The sequence below is a fragment of the Palaemon carinicauda genome, chromosome 11 (genome assembly GCF_036898095.1).
Source record: "Palaemon carinicauda isolate YSFRI2023 chromosome 11, ASM3689809v2, whole genome shotgun sequence".
Taxonomy (NCBI): domain Eukaryota; kingdom Metazoa; phylum Arthropoda; class Malacostraca; order Decapoda; family Palaemonidae; genus Palaemon; species Palaemon carinicauda.
Genome location: NC_090735.1, coordinates 3,528,662 through 3,550,811, shown reverse-complemented (window position 1 = coordinate 3,550,811; position 22,150 = coordinate 3,528,662). Strand labels below are relative to the sequence as shown.

Sequence of the window (22,150 nt, the reverse complement as noted above, 5' to 3'; positions counted from 1 at the left end):
AAACCCAAACCCTAACTCTGGTGCCCAACCACAGCAGTATCCTCCCCAGTAAACAGCTTAAACTCACGGTCCCTTGCTGGGATTGATTTGCTATCATGCAAATGATAGGCAAATACGTTACTACTGTACTAGCCAGGCATATAATTTTCTTAAGAATCTCCGAATTACAGTGATTCATTGTAATTTTGTATATAAAATTAAATATTTTCTGTCGCATACATAAACAAATAGGCCTACTAAAGAAAACGCCATAAGCAGACTAAACTATAGTATAATAGCATTTTCGGCATCTTGTATATTTTTTAAAAGAATCTTTGAAATAAAAGGATTCACCATAATTTTATATACAAAATTCCACAAATTTGCATACAAAATTACCTAATTTTCTGCATCGCAATTGTCCTGATTTATTCTTCAATGCTTCGCGTAAAATTCAGGCAATATATGTCAAGACTTTTTAATGAGTAACGGTCATCTAAGAGAAAACTACACATTAATTAAAACAGTGGTAATGTGTTCGCCTACCATTCCCATGGCGGCAGATCAATCCCTGCCAAGGACAGTGAGCTTAAGCTATTTACTGGGGAGGCCACTGCTGTGCTTGAGCATCACAATGGAGGGTTGGGCTTGCCCGGCTTATATTCTGGTAATCATCTATTCTGACAAAACTGAAACCAGACACTTTAATTACCTAACTCGCAAACTGATCTTGATAAGTTTTTATACTTATTTTGCTTTACTTCAAGTGCAGATTTCCTGATACCATCACACAGGGGAACCCTATGCACTACATGACCTACAAGATCAGTTTATTGCATACAGGTTGTTGTGGCCTATTGGTAACGTCTATGCCCGGTGATCGCCAGACCGAGGTTCAAGTCCCGCTCACACTTGTTGGTTCTTTTAGTGTCTGCAGTGTGGGTCATCAGCAGCCATAGCCTGAACCTCCCTGGTCCTAGCTTACATGAAGAGGTGGCTTAATTTCTGATCATATGGTCAGCCTTTAGGGCATTGTCTTCCTTGCTATGGCAATGTCACTGTCCCTTGCCTCTGCCATTCACGAGTAGTCTTTAGAACTCTGAGGTATTCTGCGCGTCACACAGCGTATTGGGTGTTTATTGTCAAATCCCCATTATTGGCGTAATTAGAGAACAAGAAAGTTTTCCGTTTTATCTTCACCCTTTCAGATGTCAAGTGGGAGTGTGTTGTATAGTCTTGGGGCTGCATATTTGAAAGCTCAAGAACCCAGTTACAGTAGACATACATCTTGGCTCCAATATGAAATCATTTGTAACTATTCTCACATCTACATGATTCGTTTGCTGTACGATATGTATCAGTTCTCTTAGATATTCTGATGTCTAGCATACTTCTGCTAACTTGATGGGTTATTGCAAATATCTTATACTCTATTCTAGCTTTAATAGACAGCCAATGTATTTCAATTAGTGTCAGAGTAATCCTTTCATGTTCGTGTTTAACATGTTTTGTAATTTTTTAAGTTACACTTTGGGTAAATTGCAGTAGTTAATCCTGGTAATAGCAGAATTGCCAGGGACAACCCCCTTGATCACATGGCATCTGTGGACCTGCCACTTTTTACCAGTTTCTGGTTTAGTGAACAAAAGTCAGGCTTCGGTATTGATCTCAGTTATAACTCTTTCATGATCTTGTCTCTCAAAGATGTTTCTGATGATACGAACAACGTTACCCTGTTCCGTAGGGCAGTGCAAGATTTCTAATGGAACAAGTATCTGGGACATATTATCCCATTTTGCTCACAAGCTCTGGCTGCTCCGAAAGAAAGCATTCAGAAACACTTACTCTCTCTGATTAAGAGAAACTATCATGAGAACCTATACATCCTCACAGAGGAAGCATTGCTAGGGGTCCCCTCAAGCACGATACACGTGGGCATGCTGCAACCTTAGGGTTCTGAAAAACCACTCGGAAGTATAAGTCCTCAAAACCCACTTTGTTCACGAGCTCTGGCTGCTTCAAAATAAAGTATTCTGAAACAATTTCTCCCTATGATTAAGAGAAACTATCATGAGAGCCTATACATCTTAAGGAGAAGCATCACTGGGTGCCCCACCTCAAACACATGATACTTGTGGGCTTGCTGCAACGTCAGCGTTCAGCAAAACCGCTTGGTAGTACAAGTCTTCAAAGCTGGTGGATGGAAGAGAAAACCCACCTTTATGGACAATTATCTTAAAAGATAGCACATATAGCTGTTTGTACATCCTCTCAATAGGCATTATGGTTGCAGCGCAACAAATAATCTAACTGTCAGCTCTCACGAGACATGTGCCAGTTCTAACTGCAGGCCTAATTATTCTCTGCATTATATGGTATAATGGACACAAAGGCAGATGGTGATCTTAATTGAACTTGAAGCCTTCTTTTGGTTTTCACACTGATGCAAATAAGAATGCCTCAAATATCTTAAGTATGTGATGATAAACTGAAATTGCATTTTCTTTTTATAATACTTGATGTTAACACCGCTTCAACCCTGGTGAAGAGTTTCTTCTTTACAAGCCAGCTACTCTATTCACTGGCGGTTCTCTTTGATCTCCTGCTATTACTTATAGCAATTGTATCCTTATGAGAGGAAGAGTACAGTATACCTCAACTTCACGGAAACCTCCTCCCTCCTAAGGAAGACTCCCAGATGACTCAATAGTTTTTATCCACATAGGAATAAATTACATATTTTAATAAAATTTGCATTTTTCCTAACTATACAAACCTGAGTCATTTACCAAAGTTACCATCTCAACTGCCCCCAAGTCTTTGACCAGGTGAGTGTTGTGAGGAGGCGAGGTGAACTAGAGCCTTCTTGCTCCCTGTGCATAAGCTATGGTTGCCCAGCTCATGTTTTAGAACATGAGCTAGTCAAAACCAAAAGAGCTATGTTGAAAATAATGATGGGATTAACACTAAAAGGCAGAAAACGAGCAACATAGCTAAGAGAGCAAACTAAAGTAGAAGATATTCTATCAACATGAAAGAAAAAGAAATGGATGTGGGAAGAACATATAATGAGAATGACAGAAAATAGATAATAAAATGACAAAATGGGTTCCTAGAGATCGCAAAAGAAGCAGGGGGAAGGAAGAGAAGACAGTGTTTTGACGAGTTAAGAAAATTTGCGGGCAGAGAGAGAGAGAGAGAGAGAGAGAGAGAGAGATAAAACTGTTGGTTTGCTTGCAGTGCTAGGAAACCTGCCAGCATTTCCCATAAAGTAGGTGCTATTTCTCTGGGGACCACACCCATAAAGCAACCGCCACATCTCCTTAGATGCACACAAAAACAGAAGCATCACTGGGAGGGGGGAGTCAAGCGGAACCCCCATGGTGAGGTTTTGTCGTTCAGCCAAGAAAGATTGTCCAATACCTCGTGCTCTACTAGAATAAGACGGGATGGAAGATGGCAGACTAAGCACATTTAGGACACCAATGAAGCAGATTACTGGGGGAAAAGTCAGTGCGTAATGAGCTTTTCCAACTATGGGAGGTGTCACAAAAGACATTACCACCTATTATAGCTGAAATCAAAAGGCTAGTCTTGCTGCTAATTGGTGGGCGGGGATTACCTGTCCTCCCCCGGTAATTATAACTATTTCAAAGGACGATGGTTTGTATTAATTTAGAAACAAACGTTCTTTGAACTTTATAAACTCCTCCTTACTACCTGAAATTTATGTGTACTTAAGAAGACATCATTATGGATACTAACTCTCTCTTGTATCACTTTTGAATCCTGGAGAACATTTTGATGAGGGTAGTCCTTCATCCATGTAAACCTATTGATACCAAATTGCAAGAGCATTGTCGTACTTGGTGAACTAGATGCAAAAGCATTCTACCTAAATTTTCCCGACTCCATCAAATAATAGTTTGAAACACAAATTAACCATACAGCACCTTTAGTTTGCCAAGAATGAATAATTTTCTAAAAACATAAAAATATTTTTATCATGTTAATAACATCATTATATCTAGAATAAAAAAGACAAGGAGAAACAGTATTTAATTTGTTGCTAAATCAATATGTTTGACTATGAACATATTGTTTACTAACTTGCTTTATTTTCCAATTTTCTCATTCCTCAACTAATAATTAAACTACAGACTAGATTATTTTCCTACTGTAGATTTGAGGACATCTTGCAATTCTCATAAATAACATTGTTACATAACTTTCTCTGGAATTCTTGAGAATAAACTTGAATGTGGTTGTGTAATCAGATGCAAAACTAGTTTTTACAGTATTTATTTCTTATGCTTTCCATATTTTCTTATCTTATTGCTGCTCTTTGGTCAATACAAGTTGTAAAATCTTTGTTGGATATTCATCGAAATCTTACTATTCACATAAAAACAAAGTGGGGTTTTTTTTTTTTGACACTGCTGTGTAAAATAGTAAATTCTTATAAATTTTCCTTCAAAAACTAACAAGTTGATTCAAGAACAACCTGTGTAGGCAGATGGTTGGAAGTTATGGCAGTCTTTTGATCTAATTTAGCTTAGAAGTTTCACAATGAATTAACAAAGTCACAATTACATTAACAGAGTTGAATTTCAAAAGTATGACCTCTGATTAGCTGAACCAAGAAACTTTAGTAAAAATCTTTGGGAATTTTGTTGATACAAAAATAAAATATAAAAACATTTTTGTTACCTTTGAAAGAAATGCATATGACTAAAACTACTGCTGTAACAATAGGTAAGATATATTCTTGTATCTAATATGAAATAATCTGCAACATATTCTCATCTGTAACAAACAAATCAACATCAAATGAGATCTTTTATCCTGTTAGGGGATAAATAACAAAATAAATTAAAATTCTTTTAGCGCTTAAAATACCACACAATTTCACTTTACTACATACTTACTACTGGGACAATCACAACATATTTTTCATATATTAAAATCTTTTTAACAAAAAATAAATAAACTAGAATTGATTATTCTGTGACTTTAACAATATTTTAGAACCCTTTCCATATTTTGAATTTCTATCCTCTTGGCCAGGGATTAAAGTATCATCTTTTTCCAAGTTTCTTTCACCACCTCCTTCATGAGCACCATGATTAATTTCCTCATTGTTTTCCATTTTAATCTTAAAGCAAATTCCCTGAAGTTCAACATCACTATTCCCATTCTCCTCATCCTCATCATCACCTTCTAACTTGATTTCCACCATGGGATCAATAGGGATGTAGGGTTCATCATCATCTATGTTAGAGGAATCTACTGGCTCCTCTTTCAAGAGAAGGGGGTCACCATTGCGTGTGACAGGAAACTGCTCATAACAATCCTCCATCTTCATTACATTTCGACGAATACGTGACGTACGTCTGGGAGCTTTCGCAGTACCCCTTCCCTTTCCTCGACCTCGTCTGCCCCTTCGTCTTACTACAGTAGCTGCACCTTCCCCAATCATGTGCTTTTTTTTGTGTCGCCAAAAATTAGCCCCGTCACGAAAGGCTTCCCCACATTCTTCACATTTATAAGGGCATTCCCCAGTGTGGATGCGACGGTGTGTTGATAGGTGTGTTTTCTGAGTAAAGCGAGCCCCACAATCGTCACACTTGAATGGCCGTTCTCCAGAGTGCTTCCTAAGGTGCATTGTTAAATAACTCTTTAGTATAAACGATGACTCACACTGGTTACATTTATAGGGCCTTTCACCCGTATGCTTACGGCGATGAGTTGTGAGGTTTGAACTGTACAAAAAGGATGCTCCACAGTCTTCACAGACAAATGGTCTTTCTCCCGTATGTTTCCTCATGTGAACTGTAAGACTGGAATGATGAGTAAATACCATATCACATTCAGTGCACTTAAATGCATGTTCACCTGCTGCTTCTACTAGAGCTTCTATCTTTATGGCACTTCCTGCAGCATGCTTTGACTTATGGGCCAAGAGGTAGTCTTTTTTGGTGAAGGATGCATTACATTCGTCACAAGAATGTGGCTTAATACCAGAATGGGATCGCCTGTGCAAATTGAGGTGCGGCCTCTGTGCAAAAGATGCTCCGCACTGATCGCAAAAATATGGTTTTTCCCCAGTATGCGTTCTCTTATGAATAGTTAAACTGCTACTGTGACGAAACGACGCTTCGCATTCATTGCACTTGAAAGGTTTTACACCTGAATGGATTCGCATGTGGGCTTTCATAGCAGACTTCTGAGCGAACGCAAATTCGCAAACTTCACATTTGTAAGGTCTCTCTCCTGTATGAATGCGGTGATGAAATTTTAATGCCGTACGAGTTTTAAAGGCCGAGTCACACTCGCTACATTTGTATGGACGTTCACCAGTATGCGTGCGCATGTGAATATCTAAATAAGTTCTCCGTATAAACGATGAACTACATACATCACATATATAGGGCTTCTCTCCTGTATGCGTCCGTCGATGGAGGTAGTAATCTGATTTGCGCTTGAATTTCATTTGACAAAACTCGCACACATTCATCCAAATTCCATCCTCAAAAGTTCTATGTGGATTTGGGTCTCCTTCGCCAGGTACATAACTTGGATCATTATGCTTTTTAGCATGCTTTTCTAGCTTTAAGGGATCTTTAAATGTTGCCTCGCAATCATCGCACTTAAATTCACTCTCCGAGTGTACCAACTTGTGTCTGAGAAAAGTCGATTTATAAGCAAAGGCCATTCCGCAGTGCTCGCAATTATATGGCCGCTCTCCAGTGTGCGTTCTTGTGTGCCTTGCCAGGCCATCACTTGCTGCGAATGTGGCATCACATTCTGTGCATTTAAATGGCCTCTCCCCAGTATGTCTTCTCCTGTGACGTTCTAGGTGCTCACTTCGAAAGAACGCTCGCTCGCAATATTCACATTTAAAAGGCCTATGACCACTATGAATAAGCTTATGGGACTGATATGAAGCACAATAAGAAAAGGTTTTTCCGCAGTCCTCACATTCGTAAGGTCTCTCTCCGGTATGAATTCTCTTGTGTACTTTCAAATTTCCCTTGGTTGTGAAAGTTGCATCACAATCTTCGCATTGGAATGGTTTTGCTGGGCCAGCAATATTACTGATATTTTTGAAAACTCCATGAGCTATGTCATTAAACTCAATGTATGGACTTGGATACTCAGGGTTGGATGCTTCCGAATCAAAATCATCCTCGTCTTCGTCCTCCCCATTCTCCTCCTCCTCCTCCTCTTCTTCTTCTTCCCTCTCTTTTCCTTCTTTTCCACATGTAGTTTCCTTTTCACTATCAACTTGATGTTCATCATTTAAAAGTTGCTCTGCCCTATTCACTGGTTCATTTTCCTTCATAATTTTGTCCGCATGAAGTCTGTCATCATTGCCCGAGCTTACGCCACAATCCATATTAATTTTGCTACAATCTCTACCTTCTCCTTTACTTTCTAAATGTTCTCCCAAAGGATGAGAACTAAGATCAAGAGAGGTTCCTGAAGAAGTTGTTGTAGGATATTGCACATGCACTTCATTTGTTTTTTCAGTGTAGATTGAAGCCCCTGGTAACATCTGATCATCACCTGTAGGTGATTTTATTTCACTGCCAGAGAAAGTGTCATTTCCAATTGGAAGTCTTGAATCACTGTTTATTTTCTTAAACTCCTGATTTTCTGTATCCATGTTAGCCTCACAATCTATTGCTAAATTTTTCTCCATGCAAACACTGGACTTTTCCCCATAATACTGCTCATTCCCTGACCTAAAATCAATGCTCATTCCAGAGGAATTGTACACATCTCTCTCTTCTTCACAAACTGGTTTCAAACTGTGATTAGGCACTGGGATTTGAGGTTCTTGAGCTACAGTTGACATCCTTAGGTCATGTACTAATGTTGTCTTAGAATTGTCAACTGACACAGGTGGTCTGGGGTCTCCCAAAGATAATTGAAATTTTTCTGAAGACTTTGATATATTAGTAGCAAGATTATCATACACATACATATCTCTTGGATATTTAAAATTGCTATTCAATTGATTTATATCATTCTCCGCAGCTTCGTGGTTTCTATTTTCATTTACAGTTCTCTGATCTCTTTGCTCAGAATTGTTAGATGGATCAATATCTTGAGCTTCTTTCAAGTCTTCTGGAACATGATGAACACCATTATAAAATTTAGAATCAATACGCTGCACTGATAAATCTGTTGGTTGAGGGCAATCTCCAACGTGACTCGAATCCAATGAAGTACATGGATGGTTGGAAACAGGTACGTGGTCACCTACAATCCTCTGTTCATCAGCCATGGGTCGCATATCAATTGGATATCTCGAATCACCATGTACGCCTAAATTTGCCGGCAAGTTTTGAAGATCTCCAGAAACATGACAATTCATTGAGTTTCCCTGTGACGAAATCCTAACTCTATTGTCCGTCAGTTCTCTCACATCACCTACTGAAGAATGGATGTCATGTACTCCACCTGGATATGAAGATAAATTTTCTTGAGGGATCACTGAATTTTCAGTAGACATTGGAATAGGATGGGTTGAAGGGGGGATACCATGGCAGGGAGACGGAATATTCATGAGACCTGGTGGAGGATGAGAAGCAGGATATGGATATGAATACGGATAGGAATACTGTCCATACGGAAAGTTATATGTATACAGATGTCCCCTATTTTCCATGCTGGAATCAATGGAAAATAAGGAGTGCATAATTTCTTGTGGAGACTGATCCATTGCACCTTAGTGTATCACTAAAAAACTTACACCATGAAACTTGAATGTTTGATTCACAATTATAATGAATAATTTTCTATTTAGAAGTTTTCGTATCGCAGAGAGCCATGCTGGATTATGCTCATTGGATGTGGTACAGAAGGGACTTCCAAGGAACCCCAATGAGTCTGAAAGATGAAATCAAGAATTAAATCATAACAACAACTGTATACAATTGTAAATATATTCCAGTTACCACATTCAAAAGAAAAAATGCAACCTTTTAATAGCAAAATAGAGTTTTCACATACAAACCAATGGCTTTGATTATTATTATTATTATGTTTTCAATATTAAACTTAGATGGTGATTATATAAGCTGCAACTCTGTTGCTCGACAGAAAACTCTACGTTCAAAATACGCCAGCGATCGCTATGCAGGTAGGGGGTGTACATCAACAGCGCCATCTGTCTAGCAGGTACTCAGTACTCAATGTAAACACAGAACCAATTTTCTCTCTGTCGGGCTACCGGCAAGACCTACTAATACGCTGTTACTAACTGGATTTGTTTTCACAACTATTTGGTGAAGTACACTATTCTAGTTTTGAGCTTTCGCTATGCAGGTGTTTTATCTTCATCTCAAAACTTGAACTCGTTTTGGATAGATTTAATTAGGGTGACTAAGAGAGTATGGACTCTCTTTCACTTTTAAATGGCCGACCCTTCCCTTAGACGGAAGTGTGTTTAGGTTTTTAGTAATTTTGCTTAACACGTTATAGATCTATATATTTTATATCTCTCCGCCTTTATTAGGCCTCTTCGATTAACTTTCCATTTATTATAAACATATAAAGATAATTTTTATGTTTTGTTTATATGCGACCTTTCCTGATAGTAGGCGGTCCTAACTTGGAACCGAAGTTAATCAACGTTGAGCCCGTTATATCGTATTTAGCCTTTAAAGAATTTAAAACTTTTTAAATTTAATGTTTTATGAAAGAATTTCTTTGATAGTCTTCGTACTGTTTTCAAAGATGAACTAACGTTTAGTTTTTTAGACTACGCAGTTGTTGACGTTCAAGACGTTCAACATGCGCTCTATCGTTACGATAGAGAGAGAGTGTATCACGGTTTCACTTTGCAGTAAGAGTAAATCGATTCTGACGTTTTGTTCATTCTTTCTTAGCTTTAATGTTTTAAATTCTAAATTAAAGGAACTTTTTATTGGAAAACCTTTCAGTTTTTTTCCTTTAGTCAAATAACATGTTTTTTTGACGATATATAATTGGGCTCTTCTCTTAGGTGCGAAATCAAGAGAGAAAGAGAGAGAGAGATAGAGACGGAGGGAGAGAGAGGAGAGAAAACGTTCCGTTCAAGCGGGTAACGTTGTTCTCGTGTTACTCTCGTCCCTAGTCGCTGTACGGGGAAGAAGGTAAAACGTTTCTAGGGTTTTATTCTTGTCCCCAGGCTATGTGCGGTGAGAGATTGTAAACATAGTTTATTTGAACTAGTGTTTAGTCTCTTTCCCAGCCACTGAATTTTTTATCTTTATATATGTTTTCTGTTTTTTGCTAGTATTAATGAGCTGCATTATACGACTGATTTTGCAATTACTACCTTTTAATGAGGGTAGAATTGCGTGTTTCAGGTAGAAATCAGTAAAAGTTTCGATTTCAGTGAAATAAGTGCAAAACAGAAAATCGAAGTGATAAAGTGATATGCGCAAAGTGTTACAGTGTTGCGTCCGAGGGTTCGTCTGTTCGTGCCTGTCGTTCACCTAGTCCGGGACCTCTTGCAAGCTCCCAAGCCCAGGGGAGAAGTAATGTCGAACGACTTATGGGTTCGTCAGGCCTTGATCAACGAACAGACGTTTCCCTCCGTGGTTTCGGGCGTATCTACCCAAGATCGCCCCACCCACACAAAGACGAGAGAGCCCATTTATTTCTCGTCTGCGGAAGAGGTTTCTCGTAAGAAACCATGGACCAAGGTCTCGCAGCTTATTAAGCGCAAGTCGGTCCCTTCCGCGCAAGTCCAACGGCCCAGTTGTAGCCACTGGGTCAGTTCGGACTCGCTGCAGTCTTCCGACGACTGCTCACCTCCTAAGAGAGGCAAAGCGGTACCGCATCAGGCAGTCACACCGTCTGTTGCCGCACCTGCTCCTGTAGACCCTAAGTGGTCTTTGCTGCAGACCATGCAGTCTCAGTTAACGTCATTGATGCGGGACTTTCGTGCGGAGAAGGTTGACACTGCACCAACCTCTAGCCTACAACCAACCACGGTTGTGCGTCCTGTGGACGCTGAGGCGACCTTCTGCCGCACTCCAGCTGAGAGAGTCCCGCCACCCATGCGTTCCAGTGTACCCTGCCAACCGCATGTTGACGTTCAGTAACGCACGGAACCTTCCGTTGACGTTCGCGAGGTACAACAACAGTCTAAGTTGTTTTGTTTTGACGCGGTCCGTCAACCTCCGCATTCTAGAGTTGTTTTGACTGCTCAGTATAGACAGTCAAAGCAGTCTCGAGTGAACACTGTATGTCCTCACGCACCTGTTGTGGTTGACAGTTCAGTTGTTGACAGTTCACAGACTGTCAAGCAGTTACATGACATTGCCTTCTGGTCTGCTACTAATGCACCAGTGAGAGACTCACTGAGGTAACCTAGCTTTTATCGGACAAGGTTCCTGTAGATGAGAAAGTGCTGTTCTCCCTCCTACTGATATTCCCTTGAGGACTCTGTCATTTGGAGAGGAGCCTTAAGCTGCTTAGCCTCCTATGGACTTTAATTAAATCATGATGATTTTTTAAGGATCTTCGTCCGGATCTTGTAACTGCTGCTCCTCGTTCGCCTAAACGTCAGAACTCACACTAGGCCTAGCTACTTCGAAGCCGTTGTTTTTAAGCTAGTGCTCTCTCGCTCTCCTAGAGAGCGTTACGTTGGCTAGGCGACTGGTTTTGGCACCAGGAGGAGTTTTAGGGATACAGCCTTTGATTTCCCTTCTTTTAAACTGGCTTATAGAGCGAGAGTCTGATAGGACACGAGAGATGTTCTCGGCTTGGGAGTTCATGCCTCTGCCCAGATAGACTTCTCAATTCTGGTAGACTCGCCCTGGCGCCTAGCCAGGAGACGCTCCAAGTTGTTTACAGGTCAACTTCTCAACTTTTGTCGAGCCTTTGAAGTTTTGCTGTACTATTATGTCACACATAACAAGGCTTTCAGGGATGGTAAATGGTTCCGCCTCAGTCGCTAACCCCGTCTGTTGCCACACCTGCTCCCGTAGACCCTAAATAGGCTTTGCTGCAAGACATGCAGTCCAAGCTTGCGTCCTTGATAGAGGACTTAAATGCGGAGAAGAACCTTCTGGCCAACAACCTTCCAACCGGTTGGTTGTGCGCCCTGTTGACGCTGAGGTAACCTACTCGCGTCTGCCAGTTGAGGTGGTTCCTCCTTCTGGCTAACAACCTTCCAACCGGTCGGTTGTGCGCCCTGTTGACGCTGAGGTAACCTACTCGCGTCTGCCAGTTGAGGTGGTTCCTCCACCGATGCGACCCAGTGTGGGTTGCCAGTCGCACGTTGACGTTAAGCGACGCTCGGAGGTGGTTGTTGACGTTCAGGACGTTCAACAACCAGCAGAGGTGACTTGTTGTGACGCAGTGCGTCAACCTCAGCAACCCGGTAGGGTGTTGACTGCACAACCCAGACAGTCTAGACAGTTTCGGGTTGACGCTGTACTTCCTCGCGCACCCATGGTTGTTGACAGTTCACAGACTGTGCAGCAGTTCCATGATATTGCGTCCGGCTCCGTCACGCATCCACCAGTGCGACCGGATTCAGCGAGTCAGACGTTGCCCACTCCGTTGCCGTTTCCTCATCAGTTTCGGATGAGGAACCCTCTGATGAGGACGTTGCTGAACAAGACGATCAGCCCCCAGCCCTGCTATCCATCCAGAAGATGCTGAAGAAGGAACGCTGCCCAGTCAGGCTGTGGATGAGTCTGGTAGGGACACTGTCATCCGTGGATCAATTTGTGTCACTAGGAAGACTACACCTCCGTCCTCTTCTATACCATCTAGCTTTTCACTGGAAAAAGGACAAGACGCTAGAAGCGGTCTCGATCCCGGTTTCCGGAAAGATAAAGTCTTGTCTGACTTGGTGAAAGGACTATATCAACCTTAGAGAGGGTGTTCCCCTGACTGTTCAGACTCCCAACCACGTTCTCTTCTCGGACGCATCGGACGTAGGCTGGGGTGCGACATTAGACGGTCGGGAATGCTCGGGATTATGGAACTCGAGTCAAAGGACAATGCATTTCAACTGCAAGGAGCTACTGGCAGTAAGTCTGACCTGGAAAAGCTTCAGGTCTCTCCTTCAAGGCAAAGTGGTGGAGGTGAACTCGGACAACACCACGGCTTTGGCGTACATCTCCAAGCAAGGAGGGACCTACTCTCTGACATTGTACGAGATCGCAAGGGACCTCCTCACCTGGTCAAAAGGTCTAGACATATCACTAGTAACGAGGTTCATCCAAGGCAACTTGAATGTCATGGCAGATTGTCTCAGTCGGAAGGGACAAATAATTCCAACAGAATGGACCCTCCACAAGGATGTATGCAAGAGACTTTGGGCCACCTGGGGCCAGCCAACCATAGATCTCTTCGCAACCTCGATGACCAAGAGGCTCCCAATAATTTGCTCACCAATCCCGGACCCAGCAGCAGTTCATATAGATGCCTTTCTACTAGATTGGTCACATCTAGATCTATATGCATTCCCTCCGTTCAAGATTGTCAACAAGGTACTGCAGAAGTTCGCCTCTCACGAAGGGACAAGGTTGACGCTAGTTGCTTCCCTCTGGCCCGCGAGAGAATGGTTCACCGAGGTACTTCGATGGCTAGTAGACGTTCCCAGAACACTTCCCCTAAGGGTGGACCTTCTACGTCAGCCACGCGTAAAGAAGGTACACCAAGGCCTCCACGCTCTTCGTCTGACTACCTTCAGACTATCAAAAGACTCTCGAGAGCTAGAGGCTTTTCGAAGGAGGCAGCCAGAGCGATTGCTAGAGCAAGGAGAACATCCACCCTTAGAGTCTACCAATTGAAGTGGGAAATCTTCCGAAACTCGTGCAAGTCAGTATCCGTATCCTCGACCAGTACCTCTGTAACTCAAATAGCTGACTTCCTCTTATATCTGAGGAAAGAACGATCTCTTTCAGCTCCCACTATCAAGGGTTACAGAAGCATGTTGGCATCAGTCTTCCGTCACAGAGGCTTAGATCTTTCCAACAATAAAGATCTACAGGACCTCCTTAAGTCTTTTGAGACCACGAAGGAGCGTCGTTTGGTTACACCTGGTTGGAATTTAGACGTGGTACTAAGATTCCTTATGTCAGACAGGTTCGAACCGCTACAATCAGCCTCCCTGAAAGATCTCACCTTAAAGACTCTTTTCCTGGTATGCTTAGCCACAGCTAAAAGAGTCAGTGAGATTCATGCCTTCAGCAAGAACATCGGATTCTCATCCGAAACGGCTACATGTTCTACAACTTGGTTTTCTAGCCAAACACGAGCTGCCTTCTCGGCCTTGGCCAATATCGTTCGATATTCCAAACTTATCGTATGGTTGGAAATGAATTAGAAAGAGTCTTATGTCCTGTAAGAGCTCTTAAGTTCTATTTAAAAACCTTTACGAGGCCCGTCTGAAGCTTTATGGTGTTCAGTTAAGAAACCATCGTTGCCTATGTCAAAGAATGCTTTATCCTATTTTATCAGACTGTTAATACGAGAAGCTCATTCCCATCTGAATGAGGAAGACCAAGCTTTGCTGAAGGTAAGGACACACGAAGTTAGAGCTGTCGCAACTTCCGTGGCCTTTAAACAAAATAGATCTCTGCAAAGTATAATCGACGCAACCTATTGGAAAAGCAAGTCAGTGTTCGCGTCTTTTTATCTTAAGAATGTCCAGTCTCTTTACGAGAACTGCTACACTCTGGGACCATTCGTAGCAACGAGTGCAGTAGTGGGTGAGGGCTCAACCACTACAATTCCCTAATTCCATAACCTTTTTAATCTTTCTCTTGAAATGTTTTATTATTGTTTTTGGGTTGTCCGGAAGGCTAAGAAGCCTTTCGCATCCTACTTGATTTGGCGGGTGGTCAAAGTCATTTCTTGAGAAGCGCCTAGATTAGAGGTTTTGATGAGGTCCTGTTGTATGGGTTGCAACCCTTGATACTTCAGATCCTAGGGGTCGCTCAGCATCCTAAGAGGATCGCGAGGCTCCGTAAGGAAGACGTACTTAAAAAGGCAGAGTAATTGTTCAAGTCGACTTCCTTACCAGGTACTTATTTATTTTATGTTTGTTATTTTGAATAACTGCTAAAATGAAATACAAAATACTTAGCTCATAATAATGTAAACAAGTAATGCTGGTCTCTACCCACCCCCCTGGGTGTGAATCAGCTTATATAATCACCGGCTAAGTTTAATATTGAAAAATGTTATTTTTATTAATAAAATAAATTTTTGAATATACTTACCCGGTGATTATATATTAAAGGACCCTCCCTTCCTCCCCAATAGAGACCCAGTGGACCGAGGAGAATATTGGTTCTGTGTTTACATTGAGTACTGAGTACCTGCTAGACAGATGGCGCTGTTGATGTACACCCCCTACCTGCATAGCGATCGCTGGCGTATTTTGAACGTAGAGTTTTCTGTCGAGCAACAGAGTTGCAGCTTATATAATCACCGGGTAAGTATATTCAAAAATTTATTTTATTAATAAAAATAACATATTATTATTATTACTATTATTATTATTATTATTATTATTATTATTATTATTATTATCATTATTGATATTATTATTATTATTATTATTATTATTATTATTATTACTTGCTAAGCTACAACACTAGTTGGAAAAGCAGGATGCTATAAGCCTAAGGGCTCCAACAGAGAAAATAGCTCAGTGAGGAAAGGAAATAAGGAAATATACTACAAGAGAAGTTTAAGAATAATAACAACATTAAAATAAATCTATTAAATAGCTGAGAACGTGCATTGCCAGTGCTTGTGAATATCAGAACAAACCAGTGCTTCCCCCAAGGGGGTAGACACCCAGGTCTAACACTCATGAGACTTGTACAGACTCATTGTGCCTTGATGGCACAGTAAAAAGGGGCTGCAACTCCAGGAAGTTGGCGACCACGATCACCAGGGGGACTCCGAAGCGCTTAAGTAAGGAAGCAAAGATTCGCACACTCATTTACGAGGTACTGTACTTGAGAGGATACCACTTAAGTGAAGAAGCCATCTCATGCTGGCGAGAAGGGCGACCAACTTCGTAGTGTGAAAGAACACCAGGTTTCCCCTGCTGAGCAAGCTCAGCATGTGTATTCACTCTCACCCCTACCTGGAACTCCTAAAGTGGAAGAGAAGCTGCAGAGGAAGTGTCAGCATAGGACACGAAACTGACTGGAAGGACTCCCCTCCAGCACCTCAGTAGGGAAGGGCATAACAGCTTAAGCAACTCCAAATGCCATTCTTTCATGGGGGAGCACTAAAGCCTTAAGGAAGGCCACAGATGATGCAAAGCATCAAGAGAGCTAGAGTCCCCAATCAATAAATGTCTTAACAGTCAAGGGAACCAAGCAATCATTGCAGAAGGGTTAGTATCTGCCTTTCATCAAGAACCTGTGTGTTAACGAGTGTGCCCAATTCTTAGTTGGCAGAAGGTAGTTTCCCACCTTCTATGAATATTATCATATTTCCATGGAGGTACAGGTATAGCACTTGTGATCTTATTCTGATCCACAGAATTCCAATAATGTTGCCAAATATCACCAAGAGACCTTGGGATATTAGGCAAAAAGTCATTACGCAAAAGCGGATATCTGCCAGGAAGTAATTCGTATTCTACCTCTTTTGCTAATTTGTCCACCTCTTGGTTTCCACATGAACTGGAACCCAGAAAAACTGACCTTCTTGCCTGTAGTGCTACAAATATACAGACATTAAAAGTTTTAATACTAATGGGGTGGTGGCTTAAAACAGTCAATGCCTGCAAGACACTGTTTGCATCACTAAAAATAGTAAAATTAGCTTCTTTCATTATTGCTATTTTTCTCAATAGTAGTCAGAATTTCCATACAACCTTGCAAGAGGGAGAGCATGTTTACAATTGAAATTACAAACTTTTAAAGTAATTTTTCCAAACTATGTAAATCCAAATCCTTTATCTAGGTGAATAGGTAACAGTGAAGGTGGAACAAGGCAGTTAAAAAAATAGTGAAGTGTAAACAACCGACATGAAGTTACCTATTGGTAGCAGGGAGGCAACTGTCCCCTCCAACCCTGATGGCTCACTGTTAACTCACTTAGATAGAAGCCTGGGACTTTCTCAGGTTATGGTGATTGCAGGAAAGTTTGAGTAAAGAACTAAGGTTTGTATAGTTGGGAAAAATAAAAATTACTTTAAAAATTTGTGAGTCGTTCCTACATGAATGCAAACCCTCGTCCTTTACCTACGACTCGCCATTAGGCTGCAGGAAGTCTCTTTTCCAGCTAACTGGAAACTTGACCCAGGATCTCAAAACTCAAGCATCTTGGAAGCTTACTAGAGTAAGGGTCCCTTGCACCTCGTAAATCCCAGATGGAGAACTAGCGAATTTCATGGTTGTGGCCATTAAAAGGGTTGTATTTGAGCCAAAATCTTCTGAATAGTAGACCTGGAAAGTAATGGGTTTGCTGGCACTGCAATATGAAGGCTATTTTAAGAGTATGGACTTGCCTGGCTACATCAAACTACCCTTCGTAAGAGGTGTGGTGTGGGGCGAAGACTCTCCTGTGCTTGAGCACGGAATAGCTACAAGCAGAATGGGCTTACCTGACTGTGAGATTGAGTCCGACTGGCAAGGTCTTTCAATGCTGTACCCCAAGAGAGGGGAAGATTGAAAGGAAAAGAAAAGGCAAGTCATTCTTTACTTGCACTCCAGTCTTATATGTAACTTCAGTTCTCAGCTCACTTTTACAGGTCCTGTGAGAGGAGGCAAGGTAGCTATACCACTTGCTGAGCAACGACAACAGGCCTTAAGGAGAATGTGACAAGGGACCTGTGGGTCACACACCTGCCTGAACAACCTGTATCAGAGAAAAATTCCTTTTTAAAAGCAAGAGAGGTACTAATATCTCTCACGTCATGAGCTCTAACTCGTGTGGCTTCTGTGGAAGATGAAGTGATTGTTCAAGAGATAACCTATCTTACCCCGAACGAGATTGTATTTCTGGAAATCGTTTACAGTACAGTACTTCAATCTACAGTACTTCACCCTTCCCGTGTTCACAAAGAGATGCTACAGGTGGGGTCTAATAGTCTTCATATGCTTAATATAGCACCTCAGTGCTCTCACAGGACACAGTAAAAACTTTCCAGGATCATCAGTTATATCCTTAAGACTCAAAATTTCAAACAATATGTATCTGGAATCATGAAGGGTTCAGGTGTTAGTGACGACATTAGAGATGAAATGGAGCGAGACCTGCCTCCACCACCTTGAATGGGTGATATTGAATGAGAGTCCGTGTAGGTCACTAACCCATTAAGCCAAGGCTAAAGTGAGCAGAAAAACCGTCTTCAGGGTTAGGTCCATGTCCAAGGCTTACCTCAACGGTTCATAGGGTGCCACCTTCAGAGAAAGTACTGTAACGCTTTCACAACGTTCCAGGATTGTGAACTCACCTCAACTCGAGGGCAGGTCTGCTCAAAAATGACAAATTCGGAAATAATTTGTATTTTTCCTAACCATACAAACCTTAGCTATTTACATAGGGGTTTACTTTCGGCGTAGCTGAAATGACGAGCCATTAGATTTTAACGAGGGTTAAACTACCCCCGCGCTAGTTAGCACGGGGGTAGGGGAGGGGTAGCTAGCTACCCCTCCCCCCCCACACACTGGTGAGCCGCCTCACTTCACTTAGAGGTAGGACTTGTCTTGGGGGACAGGGCTGGCGGGCAAATATGTGTAAATAGCTAAGGTTTGTATGGTTAGGAAAAATACAAATTATCTCCAAATTTGTCATTTGTTCCGTAGCCGAAATACAAACCACGCTATTTACATAGGGTGACTTACCCTTAGGCAGGGTGGAAAGTCCCCAGCCTTACTGGCTTTGGCTTACCCGGGGACTCAGAATCCGAGTGAGCAGCACTCGAGAAAAAGAGTCCCTGCACCTCGCAAGTTTCTTGCTACGCAAGAAACGTGCGGCCTACATAAGTTGTGTGTGGAGAAATGAAGTGTGACTCGTCCTAGGAAGTTGACCTGAAGTCCTTTAGATGGAATTCTAGGCTAGGATGTCCCAATACCACCTCGTCAGGGTATGGGGGACGCGACAGTATTATTCTTAATACTAGGAACACAAGGAAGCATGGTTTACCTGCAGAGGTTTGAGGTCAGCTATGCAGAGACCCAGGATGCTGCATTCCCCAAGAGAGGGGAGGATGAAGAAAGAAGTAAGGGCCAGACATACTCTTTCATTCACGCAGACTAAAACCGGGTAACAGTGACCTCAACCTTCTGCTACCTGTCCATAAAGGAGCCTGAGGTTAGACCAGCTGTTGTGCAGCCACCACAGGGCCGATAGAAAAAGTATCGAGGCTCCTGTGGGTCACGTCCTGCAGGTAGTGGGCTGTGAAGGTCGTTTGACGCTTCCAGACCCCAGCTTGTAACACCTGCGTCACAGAGAAGTTTCTCTTGAAGGCCTGGGATGTAGCGATGCCCCTGACATCATGTGCCCTAGGGCGACGTGACGGAGGAGGGTCTGGATTCAAGGCATGATGAATGGTCCGTCGAATCCAGGCTGAGATGGTATTCTTGGTGACCCTCCTCTTCGTCTTTCCCGTGCTCACAAACAGAGCTTGCACGCGGGGACGGACTGCAGCTGTTCTCTTCAGATAACGCCTCAGACTTCTTACTGGGCAAAGTAGCAGATGGTCTGGGTCATCTGTTACAGAACGGAGACTCGTAACCCTGAAGGAGTCGAACCGTGGGTCCGGCACTCCAGGGTTCTGAGTCTTGGCAACAAACTCAGGGACAAACCTGAACGTTACCTCCCCCCATCCCCTTGAATGGGCGATGTCGTATGAGAGACCATGAAGTTCACTGACCCACTTGGCCGAAGCCAGAGCGAGCAGGATTACCGTCTTCCAAGTCAGGTGTTGGTCAGAGGCCTGGCGTAATGGTTCGAACGGGGGTCTCTTCAAAGCCCTGAGGACCCGAACCACGTTCCATGGAGGAGGTCTCACTTCCGACTGAGGGCAGGTAAGCTCGTAGCTTCGTATGAGTAAGGAAAGTTCCAGCGAGGAGGAAATGTCTATTCCTTTCAGCCTGAAGGATAGGCTTAAGGCTGAGCGATAGCCTTTCACCGCCGAGACTGAAAGGCGCATTTGCTCCCGCAAATACACGAGAAACTCCGCTATTGCTGGAATAGTGGCATCGAGGGGAGAGATACCCCTCCCACGACACCAACCACAGAAGACTCTCCACTTCGCCTGGTAGACCCCTGCGGATGACTTTCGCAGGTGTCGAGACATCCTTTCCGCAACTTGTTGCGAAAAGCCTCTCTCAGTGAGGAGACGCTGGATAGTCTCCAGGCGTAAGCCGAAGCGATGCTACGGCTTTGTGGAAGATGTTGCAATGTGGTTGTCTGAGTAGCTCGTGTCGTGGGGGAAGCTCTCTCGGGAGTTCCGTCAGAAGCTGCAGAAGGTCCGGGAACCACTCTGCATGATGCCATAGCGGAGCTATTAAGGTCACTGACAGGTTGACCGATAGTCTGGTCTTGTTGAGCACCCTTCTCATCAGACAGAACGGTGGGAAGGCGTTCACGTCGATGTTGTCCCACCGTTGTTGGAAGGCATCTTGCCAGAGTGCCTTGGGGTCCGGGACTGGGGAGCAGTACAGCGGCAGCTTGAAATTCAAGGCTGTCGCGAACAGGTCCACTGTCGGGGAACCCCACAAAGTCAGGACTTTGTTGGCTACTTGAGGATCCAAAGACCACTCGGTACTCACTATCTGCGAAGCTCTGCTCAGACTGTCGGCGAGCACATTCCTTTTGCCAGTATCTCAGTATCTCTACTGCAAGATGGGATAGCTATGGTGAAAAGGTACCTCCCTGCTTGTTGATATAAGCCACTACTGTGGTGTTGTCGCTCATCACCACCACGGAGTGGCCCGCCAGGGTCTGTTGGAACTGTTGAAGGGCCAGAAATATGGCCTTCATCTCTAGCAGGTTGATGTGGAGGTACTTTTCTGATTCAGACCATAGGCCTGAGGCCCTCTGGTTCAGAACGTGGGCCCCCCACCCTTCTTTTGATGCGTCCGAGAACAGCATCAAATCCGGGGGAAGGACGAGAAGATCCACTCCCTTTCGAAGGTTGTCATCGGTCAGCCACCACCGCAGGTCCGTCCGTTCCGCAGGTCCTATCGAGACCAGAGAGTCCGGGGAATCGATGCCTTGATTCCACTGGGACTTGAGCCGCCACTGCAGAGATCTCATTCTGAGGCGGCCGTTGGGAACTAGACGGGCCAAGGAGGCTAGGTGACCTAAGAGATGTAACCAAGATTGGGCTGGAAGGTCTTCTCGACTGAGGAAAGGCTCTGCAACCCTCCTCAGCCTTGCTATCCTGTCGTCTGATGGAAAGGCTTTGTGGAGATTAGTGTCTAATATCATGCCTAGATATACCAGTCGTTGTGTTGGGAGCAGAGAGGACTTCTCGAGATTTACCATGATCCCTATATCTTGGCAAATTCCCAGAAGCCTGTCTCGGTGTCGAAGAAGGGTCGACTCCGAGTCTGCCAGGATCAGCCAGTCGTCCAGATAACGGAGGAGACGGATGTCGTTCCTGTGCGCCCACGAAGATATCAGTGTGAACACTCTGGTGAACACCTGAGGTGCTGTGGAGAGACCGAAACACAGCACCTTGAACTGGTAGATCTTGTTGTCTAGGCTGAATCTTAGGTACTTCCTGGAAGACAGATGGATTGGGATCTGGAAGTACGCATCCTTCAGATCCAGTGTGCACATGAAGTCTTGCGGTCTCACTGCAAGTCTGACCGTGTCTGCTGTCTCCATGCTGAACGAAGTTTGTTTGACAAACTTGTTCAGAGCTGAGAGGTCGATGACGGGTCTCCAGACGCCTTCTTTACAAGAAAGAGTCGACTGAAGAAGCCTGGGGAGCCGTCTACGACCTCCTGGAGAGCATCCTTCTTGAGCATGGTCTCGACATCTGCCCTAAGGGGTAGCCCCTTTGCCGATCCCATGGCATAGGAGCTCAACGACACTGGATTCGCTGTCAGGGGAGGTTGAGATGTTATGAACGGGACGCGATATCCTTGTCCGATCACAGAGACCGTCCAGGAATCAGCCTCGTGTTGCTGCCACCTGTGCATGCAACTTTGGAGGCATCCCCCTA

General features: G+C 43.4%; 1 protein-coding gene across 1 annotated transcript in view; it reads right to left on the bottom strand.

Annotated features, from left to right (window-relative positions):
• Positions 1-4,265: 4,265 nt before the first annotated feature.
• LOC137649944 (zinc finger protein 62 homolog) overlaps positions 4,266-22,150 on the bottom strand; it is a 30,447-nt gene continuing 12,562 nt past the window's right edge. The window contains exon 2 of the mRNA XM_068382904.1: positions 4,266-8,877. Coding sequence (XP_068239005.1) covers positions 4,970-8,710 — 3,741 coding nt within the window. The 5' untranslated portion in view covers positions 8,711-8,877 and the 3' untranslated portion in view covers positions 4,266-4,969. The remainder of the gene's footprint in view (positions 8,878-22,150) is intronic.